At 35.8% G+C, this 16,344-nt stretch overlaps 1 protein-coding gene across 8 annotated transcripts in view; it reads left to right on the top strand.

Annotated features, from left to right (window-relative positions):
* The window catches only part of COL19A1 (collagen type XIX alpha 1 chain), a 178,440-nt gene that overhangs the window by 142,389 nt on the left and 19,707 nt on the right, over positions 1–16,344 (top strand). For 6 of the 8 annotated variants that reach the window (XM_083856904.1, XM_083856907.1, XM_083856901.1 and 3 more), the window contains 15 exons: positions 485–529; positions 636–713; positions 1,603–1,638; positions 1,739–1,792; positions 1,881–1,934; positions 4,191–4,232; positions 5,296–5,349; positions 6,196–6,249; positions 9,934–9,987; positions 10,955–11,008; positions 13,077–13,121; positions 13,728–13,778; positions 13,863–13,907; positions 14,757–14,783; positions 15,730–15,783. In XM_083856904.1, coding sequence (XP_083713030.1) covers positions 485–529; positions 636–713; positions 1,603–1,638; positions 1,739–1,792; positions 1,881–1,934; positions 4,191–4,232; positions 5,296–5,349; positions 6,196–6,249; positions 9,934–9,987; positions 10,955–11,008; positions 13,077–13,121; positions 13,728–13,778; positions 13,863–13,907; positions 14,757–14,783; positions 15,730–15,783 — 747 coding nt within the window. The remainder of the gene's footprint in view (positions 1–484; positions 530–635; positions 714–1,602; positions 1,639–1,738; positions 1,793–1,880; positions 1,935–4,190; positions 4,233–5,295; positions 5,350–6,195; positions 6,250–9,933; positions 9,988–10,954; positions 11,009–13,076; positions 13,122–13,727; positions 13,779–13,862; positions 13,908–14,756; positions 14,784–15,729; positions 15,784–16,344) is intronic. The other 2 variants (XM_083856906.1, XM_083856905.1) reach the window with 2 other exon arrangements.

The raw sequence follows: 16,344 nt of genomic DNA, 5'->3' as shown, positions 1-16,344 counted from the left end.
AGCTACCTTAAAGATCATCTAGTTCCAACCTCCTGCTGTGGGGAGGGACATCTCCCACTACAGCAGATTGCCATCCAGCCTGGTCTTTAACACTTCCAGGGATGAGGCATCCACAACGTCTCTCAGCAACCTGTTCCAGTGCCTCACCACTCTCACAGTAAAGAATTTCTTCTGAATACCTAATCTAAATTTAGTCACTTCCAGTTTAAAACGAAAAAGCATGTATTTTTTATTGTAATTTCAAAATCAAAATATATTTTACAGTGATATTATATATGCATTAAAATATAGTCTAGAAATAGTGTAAGTATCACAGATGATCCTAGTGACACTGGCACGAACAAGGAGGACATGTAAACTTGTCATACTTTATTTCTAAGGGCTGACTAATTTTGGCCATTAAATTAATCAAATCTCTGGGATTTCAAAACATAATTTTGGTTTCTTCTTGGTTTTTTCGTGTTTTGTTTTGGGTTTCTTTTAGGGTCCCACTGGTGTTCCTGGAAACCCAGGTCCAAGGGGGCCAAAGGTATGCAAAATACATTATTTCTGTTTCTAAAAGTATTTTTTAAAAGATAATATGGTAATTTTCATTTTCAGAGCTGTTATGATGGAAAGCCTTGTACCTTTCACAGGGAGAAAGAGGATTACCTGGTGTACAGGGAGCACCTGGGGAGATGGGGCCCCCTGGAATAGGCATTCAGGGATCACCAGTAAGTAAACCAACACAACACCCAGATTTTGGACTTCTCACTGTTCATCACTGAGCAACTGCAATGGGCAAACAAAGCATAATAAAAAGCCATGAACTCCCTTCTGGCCTGACTCCCAGCTCCCAGTTTGCTTCAAGGGTTGCTGTGCAGTTTAAATTCAGACATGAAGCAAGTTGACACAGACTTCTAAAGCATTCATAGCAAATAAGTTGTACAGCAATAACTGTTTCAGTTATTCAGCTTGTTTCCCAGGTTTCTTTCTTTTCAATGCCTTTAAATAAAGCCACCTGCAGTGTCTTCAGAGAATTCAGTAAAAAAAATTGCTGATGTTGATGGTGTACCTGGTAGGTGGTACATGTTATTGCAGGAGTTTTCCTCCAGTGTCTGAGGCAATCTCCCTTCAGTCGACCAATGTGTATCACCTGATACAATTCAGTTTATGGACGGTGCTCTGGTATAAAGGGAAAATGTTTGTGAAAGGTAACTAGACATTCACCCTGAATATCTTAATCTTAAATAATAATATTTTAAGATAATTTTTTCAGGTACAATGTATTCAAATCTGAATTTTAAAAATTACCCATTTATATCTAAATTAGCTGTTTTTATTCAACTGCTCATTGGCTTTTTTAATGAATCTTCTTATTAAATATCAAATTTCACCAGAGATCATTAATTTTTGGAAATGCTTGCCCTAAAAATGGGCATTCACAAAGTTTTGAGGTCTCTAACTTTGGCAAAATTACATTTGGATTTAAAGCCAAACCTTAAAGCAAGTCTTTCTCAAAGTCAAAACTGCACAAATATCCCACATTCAGCATTTTTTAATGAAGTTCATCTCCCTTATCCCAGAAAGCGTAACTGCTGATTATTTGGAGTTTTCTTACAGGGTCCTATAGGTCCAACTGGATCATCAGGTGTGCAGGTAGGGTATAAATTTTCTCTTTAATACAAAAATACATTAATGTGGTTTAAGAATTTTGCAGGAAAGGTATTATATCCTAAACGATCTTTTGTGCTCTTAGGGCCCTAGGGGACCTCCAGGATTACCAGGAGTTCCAGGTACTCCTGGTATTAATGTAAGTGACAGTAGTATATAAGTAAAAGAAAAAGTAATGTGTACCTCATCAATGATTTAAGGCCATCAAGTTTTATATTTGTTTCTAGGGCACTCCAGGAAGAGATGGAAAGCCAGGACTACCAGGCCCTCCAGGTGATCCTGTACGTATACTGGGAAAGCTTTTGCATTTGCTTTGGTGCAAATGTTTTAAATTTATATGAGGTGAGAGAGCAGAGCAAGTCTAGAAGAACCAGTGATATGAAGATAAAGTAGAAATGCTTACTTGGGAAAGACAGGAAAACAGCCCTTTTATGTTCCTTGGCCTCAATAAAACCAAGACTGTCTTCATGATATTTAAAAAAAAAAAAATGCTTAGAATTAGTTACCATGTAGTTAATGCTTATCAAAAGTCGTAGATCTGAGTGTCTCTCAGCAGATTACTGTCAAACTTGGAAAGAGAGGTCTCTCCCATGCTCAGTTCTTGTCAGTGATTTAATTTGATTTGGGTAAGTAGATAAAACTCTGAAATTGGAGTGGGAAAAATTGCTTGCTTTTTGAAGACGTAATCAAATTTCAGAAGCTGTCTGAAGTCAACAAGATTTAACTTGAGACAGATGAGGATAAAGTGCTTAATAAGGAAAACCAAAATCAGTAAGTAGAAGAAGTCTGGAAGGCACAGCTCATTGTAAACAAATGAAAGTAAAATATTTGATACTGCTATTAAACAGACAGGTCTAAATGGTAAAACTCACAAAGAGGATAATTATTGCCTTTTACTCTCTTGAAACACTCATCTCTTTGGAAAGGACATTTTTTCAAGGAAGATGTAGCAAGCAGGAGTGAATGTGGGGAATTAAGGCCGTTTTATCATTTTCAAAATCCCAGCATAAATTATACAGTTATTCAGAGAGCAACACACAGATTTATGGCTCTAGAGAGTGTGTTTGCAGTCAGGCTGGACTTGCCTCACACACAGAGGGGAGGAGCTGTGTGACACAAATGCAGTCGACTTGCTCTCATACACGTGTGCCCTTTGCAGCTGGGGTTAGGACCCTTTCACACTGAGGGGGTTGGGGTTCTGTGCCATGCATTGATAGAGCAGATAAAAAAAGAACATTAGAAAAGAGGAGAGACTGGGGAAATTACACTTCTAGTCCAGCAGGAAGACCAGCAGATGACATGGTAATAGCCTGCCTAGCTGAAAAATGTCATAAGGAGAAGGGTGAAAAGTCAGGCCATGTAAGTTTTTATTTTAAAGTCTTGTCACAAGTTTTTAAGAGCAGCTGATCCTGTCTACATACAATTTACCCCTGTGCAGAGGATGGACTCACACCTTACATAACTATGTCCTCAAGTTGTGCTAGTGGTGTTGTCTCACCCTAAAAAACAACGCAGGATGCTTTCAAAGGTGGTTATGCCACCCTAAGATGGTGTATTCCTGATGATATTTCTGGTTAATTATGTTCAGCAGTGTGTCTCTTGAGCTGATCTTTGACACTCATTGTTATTAATTGGCAGTCTTTGGAATATGCTAAAAAAGTGCTTATATTTTTTTCTTCTTCTTCAAGATGGAAATAATTGAAACAGGTTGAACAAAACCAGTTACCTTGTTTTGAATATGTCGAATTTTACAGTGTGCCCAGGGTTGATATGATTTTAGATTTAGCTATTGCCAGACAAAACAAGAATTAGTAATTGGAGAGTCTGTGAATGAAGATGATGATAACTAGGGCAATGATTTTTTTAACAGGGAGTCTTTAAATACAAGTCTAATGGCAGGTCTTGGAAATCTGGGATCTGTTTCAGTGCAGTATAGATCCACTGATTGATCTTTAATTGGGTCAGCTTTAGTATTGGTAGCTATTCAACAGTGGCACCAAGGAGTTATACACTAATTATTAATGTTTAAAGGCAGGAAAAAACATTAAGTATGTTGCTTTTGTTGCTGTAGCTGGATTATTTCCAGTATCTAATTTGTTGAAGTTGGCTTTGGCATCTCCAGAGTTTGTGCTACAGTTCACAGTAAAATCAAAGTCTAGGAGAGAGGAGGAGGAAAACTATTGAAGATAATCAGGAGAGAACACAAGCCATTCCAGTAACATTAAGTTGTTGCTGATATGCTACAGAAACAACAATATTAGTATGTTCAGGAGTTATGCTGTTGTCATGGTTTGAGAAATTTCATTGCATTTGTAGTGAAGAATTACAATTGATAGGTTGGATAGACTGTGATATTTAACTATATATGAAAACCTGTTTTTTTCTTTTGGGTTTTCATTAGAAAAGTAGCTTCAACCAACATATATATATATTATCAGCTCTACGTGTAACAATAAAAAGTTTAGAAGCAATGAAAACTCATCAGAATTAGAAGTGCTTCGTAAAACATTAACTGCAGATGCCTTTTTTAATTTCAGGTTGCACTTCCACTTGTGGGAGACATGGGTGCTATACTGAAGGTAAATTTTTTAGAGATTATATGTCTTTTTTTGCTATAAACACGCTTTTTAAACGAACATGTGAACTTGAGATCTTCTATAGGTTCAGTTCTGACTTAGAGGCCTAGTGTAAAATTTTATTGTGGGCTTTTTGTTGATTTTTGTATTCTTTTTAAAAATACTCAAGAAATATATTTTATAGAAATTTTGCAAAATAGTGTTTTAACAGCATGTGAGGTAGTAGCCAGCAGGTAGCCTATTCAGCACATTCAGCCCACAGTATGAATTCCTACAAATATACCCTGTTCTCCACTTTACTTAGTAGCATTGATTTCAGTAATATACCAAATGGGGAAAATAGTCTAGAATTTCTAAGATAATAATTTGAAAAATAATGAAATTTGGGATGTTCTGCAATATTCTGAAATTAAATTGTTCTCAGGAGTATTTCAATATGAAAAGTGCACATCATTTCTACTGTCCTTTATTAATACATGTACTTAAGGTTTATTGACTTTCTCATTTCCAAGTCTGATTTATTTTAGGTCTTTCTGTTTGTAATTGTACTGTCTTTCTGTTGTACATGCTCTTCTTGTCAGAGCTCTTCTTCTTGCTGATTCTTTATGCTTCATTCTTCATTTCTTGGTGTTTTGCAGTTAGCACTTCTATATGACTGCAATTTAGCTGGCTAATGCTTCTCTCAGCAATGCAGGGGTCATTTACTTTTAAATAACTACAGATTTGAAGCTGGAGAGAGTAACAAGTAGCCTTCATCTCTGACAAATCCTTAAAAGGAAGATATTCAAACCTAAACATACATGTGTCTGGAACTATCCAAAATTAAGCTAAAAGCATTAGCACAATTTGAGTAGAGAGTGTAAGAGACGGGGAGGAAAACATGGAAGTCTCTCTGAATAAGTGTGTGGTCTAGAAGAGAGCAAGGACTGAAGAGAAGCCTTTGGGATAAAATGAAGGGCTGGGCAGAAAGGCAGGAAGGAAGCAGTGTGCATAGATCAGTCTACATGGATCCGATCTATGTCATAAAAATATTTATTTGTCACTTCATTTTCTGTCACCTCTGCAGGGTGATCCTGGCACGAGAGGTCCTCCAGGCATTCCTGGTAGAGAAGGACCAAAAGTAAGTTTTGAAGAGTACTTTTCATTGCTTTAGTTCTTGTTAAAAGCAAAAGGCCAGATTCTTACCTTTGTGAGACTTGACTTCTTTGTCTGATCCATATGCCTGTGGCATTGAGCAGACTAAAGGTTCAAAGGATTTTTGTGTTTCAGGCCTCCTCATGTGTCAGTTTGCCTTTTCTCTAGATTGAGTGAGAAAATAGCCTAAGCTGAGTCCCAGGCCTGGATAGCTTTTCTTTGTCATGCCTCTATTAAAGCTGGCTCAGATCTGACTGCCCTGCTGTGCTTTGCTATCTATAGACTCATTTTTAGGTGAGTCAGTCACAAGAGAATCCTGCAGTGAAGAGGCAAACTTCCCATGTCTCCCTCAAGTGTGCAACACTGTTGGACCACCCTGTGCCTTTGCACCCTGTTCCCATGGGAGTAACACAGCAATTTCCCTGGGACTTGAAGTTTCACTGACATCAGTCAAAATCCTGCTTCACTGGAATCGGATAAAAAACCACATGGTTTGACATTTAGATAGCTCCTGTTGTTGAGACTAATTCCATAGAAGTGAACTTTCTCCATTTCAGCAAGCATTCAAGCTCTTTGGTGTTAATGTCTCCATCTTAAGGTCTTTTGAGCATTTTGCCTCCTAGGTACAAACCACTCATTTCCTTTCACCTTGCTAGGAGGTATTATTTGAAAGCTTTCAGATAGTTTCAAGCCTTTGTGTTATGCTTAGGCACTATGGCTGTGAGGGCATCAGGCTAGCATATATTGAATGTGGGTCATAAAATGCCCTATAGAGCATGGAATTCATTGTTTTCTAATAGAAAATATTTGTTTGAATGTTATGTTTTCATAGGGAAGCAAAGGTGAACGTGGATTTCCTGGGCTTGCAGGAGAAAAGGGCGATGAGGTAAAATGACTTCATTTCAAGTGGTAGTATTCTTATCTGAACCTGAGTAAGGACCTAAACTGAAAATGAAATGCACAGACTGTTATTTAGTTCTTTAGGACTGCTGAGATGTAGTCTACAATGCAGTGCTACAAACAGCCCTTGATTCTGATTTTTCAACAGGATTGAATGTTATTATTCAATTAAATAACATCTATTTAATTTTTATGTGAATTTTTGCTCATTTGTATATTTTAAAGCCTCACATACATGCTAATTTTTAAGGATATAGGATAGAGCAGAAAATAGGCCAATGCCAAATATTTTCAGAAAATACTTTGTGGCTATAACATATTTGCTTTTATTTTGTTGGTTCCCCTTTAGAATTCACTTCTGAAAATTTTCCATTAAGCAAATAATCTGATGGGAACAGTAATAGAAGCAACTACTATTAAGTGGAAACTGAAAAATATTTGAATAGACTGAATTTAAAGTATTTACAGTATTTTACATCTTATGTTACATTTTTAGAGTTATTTTTATGTCTTTATGGAGAAAGGAAAAAAGCCAAATGACTTGTGGTGCTGAATCCAAAATAGTTTTCATTTTGAATTGAAATAGTTGCTGTTAAGATTTCAAGAGCACTATCAGTGGAAAAAAAAAAAAAATAACATCACCACAACAGAAGCTAGTAAGCCAATTAATCTGGATAAATAAATAAATTTCTTAGTGGTCTTAGTCAACTGAAGAGTTAAAATAAGTAGGCCATTAAAAAGTATGTGGTGACCACTCTGAAACTCCAAAATACTTAATTGAGATTAAACACACACAACTCTCTTTTGATTTAGAAGTGCTGGTTGGAAGACACAGCGTTTATAAAATACAAAAGGAATTTAGAGTGTATTCATTGGGGAGTTTGCAATTCTTTATAAGCATGTCACATTTCTTTGGCACTAAGGTTGTGGTCTCTTAAGAATTTTTAAAGAGTAGTAGAATGAGAGAATAGTTTTCAAAAAAATTGTATTCATCCTTGGCTTACAAAAGTGAACAGTTACCTGTGGAAAAAAAAGATGCAGCTCCTGCTACTGTTTTGCCCCAGAATTAAGCATGTTGTCAGCCTAAAGTATGGTGCTTCTTTTTTCCTTTGGTTTTGCATGATATACAGAGCTCATTAAGTCTTTGCTTCTTATAGAAGCAAGTGCCTCCTGAGGCGTGACTTGGTTTGGAAAAACAGGTGTCTGCCAAGGAAGGCAGGAGCCTCCCTTGGAATGGAAAATGTAAACCCCCTCCCTCCGAACTGCTATAATTTTGAAATTAAGGGGTTCTCAGGCAAAGATATGGGAATAGGAATAACAGTTCTTTACTAGGAAAATTAAAATAAAAATGCAGTAGTACAAAACAAGAAAAAAAGCAAACTAAAAAAAGCTACTGACTTTTAGAGTCAGAATACAACCTGACACCCTGTTGGTCAGGGTGTTGGTAGCAGTCCAGTTAAATTTGTGGCTGCAGTCCTGGAGTGACAGATGGGGTTCTGTTGGAGCAAAGATGATCTTGTAGAAGGGTGTAGTTTTCCTCTGAAGGTCCAGTGGTGGTGTAGATGGATCTGATCTTCCTCTGGGAATCCAGTGGAAACAGGCTGCTCTGGTGTTCTGAATGTTAGATTATATCCAGGTAGGAATGCTTAGCTCCTCTTCCTGGGTGGAGCAGCTCACAATGGGATGATGTAATTTTATCAGTCATGTGGTGAGCCTTGATGGCCCATTAACAGAAGATATCCCCCTGGAGGGAGGATGGGTAGTGGAAGAGATAAAAGAACACTGCCCCACCTGGTTTTAACAGATGATAATAGAATACTTTTTTTTTTTGTTACATCTTGTACTGCATCCTAAGACAGGTGGAATTCAGATCATATTCTCTAAATGGATGGGACACCCATAAGCAAACTTGATTCAGAATTTCACTGAAAAAATAAATGGGAAAGTAAAATATGCTTTGAGTGCCATATAGGATACCTCTTGGCAAAACAATTCTAACAATTCAAATGCTATTAAACAGCTGAGACATAAATAAGATATTGCAGGGAATTAAGAAGGTAATTAGGTAACAGCAAGTTTATGACTGGCAGATTCTTCAAAGGAGTCTAGAGAAAATTTATTGTATATTTTTTATTAATGCTGTGTTAATAACTAAGTTATTCAAATGTTTCTTCACCATTTGAGAGCTGGTGAGCTGTCTTAGCTCTGATATTTTCAGTGTTTTGCAGCAGCTTTTGATTATGACATGGTGAGGGTACATGTCAGTATTTTTTCAGAAACATGTATGAAAACGTTTTAAAAGTAACTTCTTTTTTACAATATTTTAAATTTTTTATTTTTTATTATTTTGTTGGAATGGGAAGAAATGGGAAGAAAGAGAAGCCCACCTGAAGCCCTTTGAAATATGCTCATTAACTTCCATATGCTTTCCAATCGCTCTTTAATCTTTGTTGAATTTGTTATCTTCATTTTCAAAGCACTTCTTTTTTCAGGAGAGGTTTTTTTTAATATCAATAGTAAGAGTGCAGAAAATGTTCCTTTGGCTTCATATTATTTTTTCATGTAAATGTACCATCAGAGTAAAGGAGTTCAAAAAGAGGAGAGAGCACATTAGTAGTAACCTTGCCACTATGAAAAGCTTCAGAGGTGGATCAATGTCCTCTGTGTGTAGGAGCAAGAAAGGAAAATCAATGTCTCACCATCTCTAAATTTTTGCTGATTTATTTCTCTCTGAAGTTTTTCCCTCAGTCTCTCCCTCAGAGCACCTGTTTCAGGGCTCCTGACCTCTGTGGCTTTTCCAGGCTGCCTCCTTAGCCATTCCTTCTTAAATACTGCATTTCAAATGAGAAATATGCATTCTCTGAGTGGATTTTTCTTGTCAGAGGATGGACAGGTGAAATTAATCACTGCTTGGAAGAATCTATTTCTCTTTGTGGATTACAGGGAGAACCAAGAGCATTAGCTTTCATTAGTTCATGACTTTTGCATGTCTAAATTTGCACTGAAGTCTGGTGTGGCAAAAGAAAGACTCAGTGATACACAGGCTTGTCTCAAATCCCACCTTTATCCACTGCAGTGAGTTGCACAGCTGTGTGTTTAGTAGGTGGATACTAGATTCCATTGATTTTCAGACAAAGTAATAGAATACAAGCAGGAAAGTAGATCATTAAATACAATGTAAAATGTCATGTTCAATTACCAAGAAGTCAAATCAAAAATTAGGCAGAAAGTATCATTTAATTTAGATAGCATCAGGTAATATTGAGAAGCCTGAGTAAATGTCTTCTCACCAGAAAAAAAAAAAAAAAAAGCCTTTTAATAAAAGTAAATAGAAAATTAATCTCTAAGGAAAAGCTTGAGATCTGTTCTTATCTGCACAACTAAAGACAAAACTATTTAAAAAATAAAGGCTGAAAATGTGAAAGGTTGAAGGACAAGTGGTATTTATCCCTCAAGCAAGAATTTGCATCTAACCTTGTTCAATGATAACCTGGTTCTCTTCCCTACCTGATGAGGTGGTTATTTTTTTAGCCATTACCAAAAATAATGCCTACATTTTAGAAGAAAATGCACTGTAATACAGGTATAGCACTGCTGGACATGCTGAGTAGGGGTATTTTTGAAGTATAAATGGGAGAGGAACTAGACATGTGCTCTTTTTAATTTCTAGGGTCTTCAAGGTGCTCCTGGACTGCCAGGTATAGCAGGACCCAGTGGCCCCTCTGTAAGTGTGTGGTATCACCTGTAATCTAATTTATTTCCATAGGGGTTGCTATAACAGCCTAGTTTCTAGTCCTTTCTTTTATCTTCTGGGAGAGTAATAATAAAATCTTACCCATTCTGGCTCTAGTAAAGTAAACTATACTGGTGTTGATGTTACTGAAAATACCATAGTTGTCTGGACTCAAAGTTTATGGAACTTAAATAGATTTGAGGTTTTGACATTACTAGAGAATCTGTGAGGTTACATGATTTATGATGTGCAAACTTGCAATGAATTATGTATTTTTACCCAAGTTAGAGTCATGTTAGTAATAAAATCTAAAAATAATTCCAGCTAGTCATTCTGAAAAAAAAATCTAGTGCCAAAGCAAAATAATTACTTGATTTCACAACTCAAAACCAAAGAATTAGAAGAAGCTGACAATATTTAAAGACACAGAAATATATTGTTAAAATTGTTGGTATTATTGGGAACGGCGCTCTTTGAAATTTTTTCAAATATTCTTTTCTACATATGGGATGGAATCACATTAATTACTATGATCACTGCTCATTCCTAGGTTTCATGACAATACTAATACTTATTTCAAGAATTGTAGCACATTTAAGAAGTTTAATGTGGAATACATAAATTGGCATTTAGCAGTAAAACATGATTCTCAGCTGTATCAAGATGTGTCAGTTAGGGTCACCACATCTAGTTTGTCAAGGTGAAAATGCAATGGTGAAGACAAGTTTCACCCTTCAAAGGACTTATCAAGAGACACAGTTGTTGTATCAAAGAGAAGAGAAATATTTAAACCTGAAGGAAAAGTAATTAGTAATTAATAAAAATATTAATTAATATAAACCTAAATAATTAGGTTTAAACGAACTCCAAAAAGCATGTTTTTAAAAACATAGTGACACTGCAAAAATATTGTGTTTCATTTTTTCCTAACTTATATAAACAATTCTATGTTGTTCAGGGAGTCCCAGGAAGACCTGGACATCCTGGTCCAGCTGGAGCAAAAGGAGAAAAGGTATTTCATCTTTTTATTCATGGTAAAGGTCTGTGAAGGTTTTGCAACCCCATTACACTGTGTTTTGGAGTTTTTTTTAAAAAGCGCAAAAGTGTAACAAGAATGTGGCATACACTTCAAATTTTTATTTGTGTTTCACTGCAAGTACTTTCCCTAAGCAGTGCTGTGCATATGGACTTATATTTTGAAGTGCAGTTCTTGTGGTATATTTAAGTTGCAGAGAATTTTTTTTAGGTATAACACATTATATAAGGTTTAGGAAAGTGAAAATATGTTTCTGACATAGATATGACTAGTGACTGCTTGCTGTGCTTCTCATTCTTTTACCAATATTGTACTCGAAAGTAATTGTACAAGCACTGAAAGTTATTGGGTGGTAGTTATTCTGAAAAATATGTAAGCTTCCTTTACACTTAATTTACACTCTCTTAGCACTACTTCTTTCAAATTTTTATCAGGAACTTGATATTATCCATTTTAACTAAGAGGTCAAATTCATTTCTTTGGTACCTCAGATCAGTGCAATGCAGCAGAGACAAACTGCTGCAAAACACTTTCTAGGACAAGTTCTACATTTTGTGTATGAATATAGCTTTTCTTTCAGTAGTACTCTGGAATTTTCCAGGCACAGCACTGCCATGTCCAAATGTGGGACCCTAATTCCCTACAAAACCTTGGTATGAGTAAGAAAGAAAACTATTTTATAAAGCTCTGAAATTATTTCAGTATAAATTTGAATGAAAGCTGTCTTCTTGCAGATTGCAGTAACAAAAATTTAGCCCACTTATTTCCTTTTTATCTAACTGAAAACAAAACACAAATCTTTGATTGTTCCTTGTCACAATTCACACACAGGCGGGAATGAGAAGCCCCTGCTCTACAGCTCATGTCTCATCATTCTAAAAATGTAAAAGTCAAAGGGCTGAAGCGTAATGAAGTAAACTGAAATAAAGGCCCAGTGAATTTCTCCTTGGTCCTTCATCTACACACTTGAGAACTGATCACATAATGTGCTTTCTAAAATAATAGGATTTTAATTCTCCATGAAGCTCTTCAAACCACTTTTGGGAGGCTGACAGTTTCTAACAATTAGCAAGGCCATTTGAAAATTATCCTACTATAAATGTTTAGCAAGAATTATATTTTTCTGCTCAACTAATTATTGGCATTGAGCACTTAGCTCGATTTTTGCCACCTCAGTAATTTTAAATTTGTGACTTAAGTGTCTTACTGACATACATTTAATAAGATCTAAGAAAGCCAGGGGAAAATTCTGACAGACTTGTTCCAAATTATACAGTGTATTTATCTGAATTGTAGTGATGAGATTTTGAAAAGATTGTTTGGGAAACTTTTTTGCTGAAACTTTTGCAGCTCTCTAGTATTCAGAGACCCCATGAATCTGCTGAGGAAAAATCTCAGCAGCTATGCTTTTTATAATACAGTCAATTCAGTACACGACAGCCAAACAGGCCAGAGATACAGGTAACAATGGAGGAATATTTTACATAAAAACCAAAAAGATATTCATTATATCTCTTAATAATAAGATTCTTTAGAAAAAATTGTAATTTATATTCACAATGTTTCTAAGTACACTGGATTTCTAAAACTGTAGCTTTTCTTTATTTACATATGAATGATCAACTGAGGACTAACTTTTGCAAAATAATATACAAAACATAAAATGAATGTTAACTTTTATCTGCCAGTTGCTTAGAAATTCATATTACCAACTCCTTTTTTTTTTTTTTTTTTTTCCCTCTTCCTCTCCCTCCTGTTACATATGAAATGTTTCCCAATCCAGGTTGCCACTGTTATCTTGCCATAAGGAAGTTACTTCCCATTAAGCAGCAAGTAACTAACAAAATAAAAACTAGTACAAAGTAGTGATTCATGCCTTCCCTAAAGCTAAAGCAGGAACATTGCAGGAGAATTTATTCTTGATATTACCTGCTCTTATTGACTGTATCGCTTGTTTATTGTCATTATGGTCATCATAGCTTGAGTGTGGAATAGATGTGGCCAGTTACAGTAAATGAGTTACATCAATCTCTTGCTGTACTAGGGTAGTGAAGGTTCTCCTGGGAAACCTGGACCACCTGGGCCTCCGGTGAGACATTTTGTTTTATATCTCGAATTTATATTAGGAACAATATACTTGTGGATAAAATGTAATGTAATATAAAGAACTGAGTGTTGATCTAATAATAATTAATATTGCAGGAAGGTAACAGTGTCTTTTTTCAACAGATTTCTGTATTTTTTTTCCTCTCATTCATCACTGAGTAAGTTCAGATCACTAAAACTCTCTAAGAAACCTGCTCAAATTAGTTAACCTTGGTATCCAATATTATTGGAGTAAAATTGACAGCTTGGATACCTGAGAACCCAGTCAACCTAAGGAAAGTCTATGGAGCTCACTGGACTCTATATTAAGTGGAATAATACCTAACACAAAGTTTATTCTGGAAGAATTATAATAATAAAAATCAAAATATGGTGTATACTAATTTACTGGTTTCTTGCTTTATAATTAAAAAAAAAAAAGTCCCAAGCTGTGTTGGTGTATATCTTATGTTCTTCTGAAATCTGGAATCTTTGACAAATTGAGAGCAAAAGGTTACCACAGCTTTGCTGAGCTACAGGACCCGAACAGGGCAATAATTCTGCCTTTTTAATTCTTAAGTGACACTTACTTGGTTTTTATGCTTTAAAGGGTATGCCTTACAATGAAAGAAATGGAATGAGCAGCTTATATAAACTGCAGGTATTTCTCTTTAATGTTAATTGCTTTTTTTTTCAATCCCTACCCAATTTTAGCCCAACTCAACTTTTAAACTTGCTGTTACAGGGAGGTGTGAGTGTCGCGAGTTATCCAGGTCCACCAGGACCTCCTGTAAGTGTTACCAGAAATCTATTTTCTAGTAGCTAAATGGCATAGAAACAGAGGAGGATTAGTTGAATGGAATTTGATTTTATTTGTGAAAGATTAAAAAAATAAGGATATGATTGGGATGTAGCAGTCTGTGATTTTATGTTTTAAGTGTTTTAGCCCATTTTGGAGAGTGGTTTATTCTGATTCAATTGTTTCATCCTAGCAAGTAAAGGCTGCAGAAATGGTGCATAATTTGATATTGGGCTCTTTAGTGAAAGTATTCTTATATTAAAAATGTGTCATTTTGTACTTATAGTACAGTATATAGTATGGGCATAGTTTTCCAGTGGATAAAATTTGGTGCCAGAAATGAGAAACTCATGAATTCTGAGTTCTGCACTGATTCACTACATATAGCTGCAGTGCAAGAAAATATGTAAAACTAAGAATTATATTGTGGAAGTAATATAGGGTTGGTGTCTTTCACACTGCAGATGCAGCACCTTGCAGCTGGACACTGTTGCTTTCATTCCATAGAACTAAAGATGCTGTGCACTTATTTGCATTCTCCTCCTTTTTAGCACCATAGGCAACTTCTGTTTTGACATGATTGTCTCTTTGGTAACCACAGTTATGGGCTGGCACTGAGCAACAGAGCTGTCTTTCTCTGCATTCTGGAACAGCAAAACAAACCCCAAAATATTACTAAGATTTTGCACTAAATTAATCAGCTGAGGAGACTGGAATTAATAATGATTCTAAATGCAATGCATTAGCAAAGTATACTCAATGCAGTCATTTAAAAAACCCATCTTATTGTGTAACTGTTTTTCTTTAAATGTAACTTGGTTTGTTTGGGTTTTTTTGCAGGGTCCAAAAGGGGATCCTGGAACAGTGGTATGTATGTATTTTTCGGTTTTGGTAGAGAATTCCCCAAGTAGTTTGACATATGTTACTTCTGAATAACAATAAGAAACCCAAACCAAAACCTCTTAGCAGTCAGTGACAGCAAACCATGAAGTTGTAAGACAGTTTTCTGAAACAGTTTAATAATTTTTTCTTCAAAAAGATTCACAAAGTCTTTTTTGTTGTTTGTTTGTTTGTTTCACCATAATGTCTGGAAGCTGAATGTGTACCAGCAGCCCCTTCCTACTCAGAAAAAGCCAAGTACCAGGGTTTGGGTGGGAAAAGTGAGATCTGTCAGAGAGTTGAGGAAATCCAGACAGCACTTTCCCATGACTTTTGATTTAACTGAGAATTGCTGAAATACTGGAACTGTTGGCTGTAGGTTAAATGTCCATGGTAAATTACCAATTTTCTTTCAAAAAATAATTAAAAGGATCTTCCCACTCTATTCTAAATATTAAGCTGATTTCTCCAGTGGAGCATGTTTACAGTTTTCTTTCAAAACTTGAAGACCTACCCAGGGATTCCAGCAGGTGTGTCCCTTGCTGCAGAGTAACCTTTGTTTAGAGAAGAGAGCACAGAATTGCTTGGAGGTTGGTTCTCTGGTTGACAGTGTTTGCTTACACCCCAGGGCTGTGCTGCCTGCAGGTGCTTCAGAGGTCACCTTGGCTTGCAAGAGCACTGGAGTGGAGTCTTTAGTATTACATCTTTCACCAAAATGAAACCATTGAGTCAAATACTCACACAGAGCCTCTGGGAAAAGCTTCATTTGCAAAACAGTAAAACGAGGCATAACAAAATCTGTTTACCTAGTAACTGGTTACCTGTTTTAGTAATCTCAAGTTAAATAATCTTCTGTTGCCTGCTGTTCAACATTTCCCATGTTGAGTAAAGCAATTCTAATGTATGCAATCTTTTATTAAAAAAATAAAACCAGGGAGACCCAGGACCAATGGGATTACCAGGACTGGAAGGACTCCCAGGGGAAAAGGTAGGACACTTAAAGAGAAGAAGGGATTTCTTAGTGGCTGCTATCTGCAACTAAATGTCTGGTTTATTTTTTGTGTTTAAGCTAATGCTTCTGTGAGAAAAATCTTTGCATACTTACTTTTATTTTCCTTTTCTGCTTTAGCGTGGGTGTAAATAATATAATCACCAGACGTAAAATTTCATTTTCTGCAAATGGAAAAATTGTCTGTAGGAGGCCTTGGAGTATTCTTGGTAGAATACTACTATACTTGATAGTAATATGGTTATTATTTTCCTATGTATGGTTCTTGTTCTGTCTTGAACATCATCTTACGTTTACGGTCTCAGCCTTTTGCTTTCTAATTGTGGAGACTGATTCCAAATTTAAAGAAAAGCTTTTCATAAAAGGCTAAAAAAGTCAAGATTTTGGTATTCATTTCTAAATATAGCGAAGTATAAAATATTTAGCAGAGAAATAAAAAAAAATCGTAAATATCTTTTCTGTCAGTAAAGCCAGTTTGATTTTCCCCCTATGTTCTAATTTAGGAAGAAAAAAGAGTAAATTATTGCAATGATTTTTTTT

Source organism: Zosterops lateralis, assembly GCF_965231275.1.
Source record: "Zosterops lateralis genome assembly, chromosome: 3".
Classification (NCBI taxonomy): Eukaryota; Metazoa; Chordata; class Aves; order Passeriformes; family Zosteropidae; genus Zosterops; species Zosterops lateralis.
This window is presented reverse-complemented; position numbering and strand designations above follow the sequence as displayed.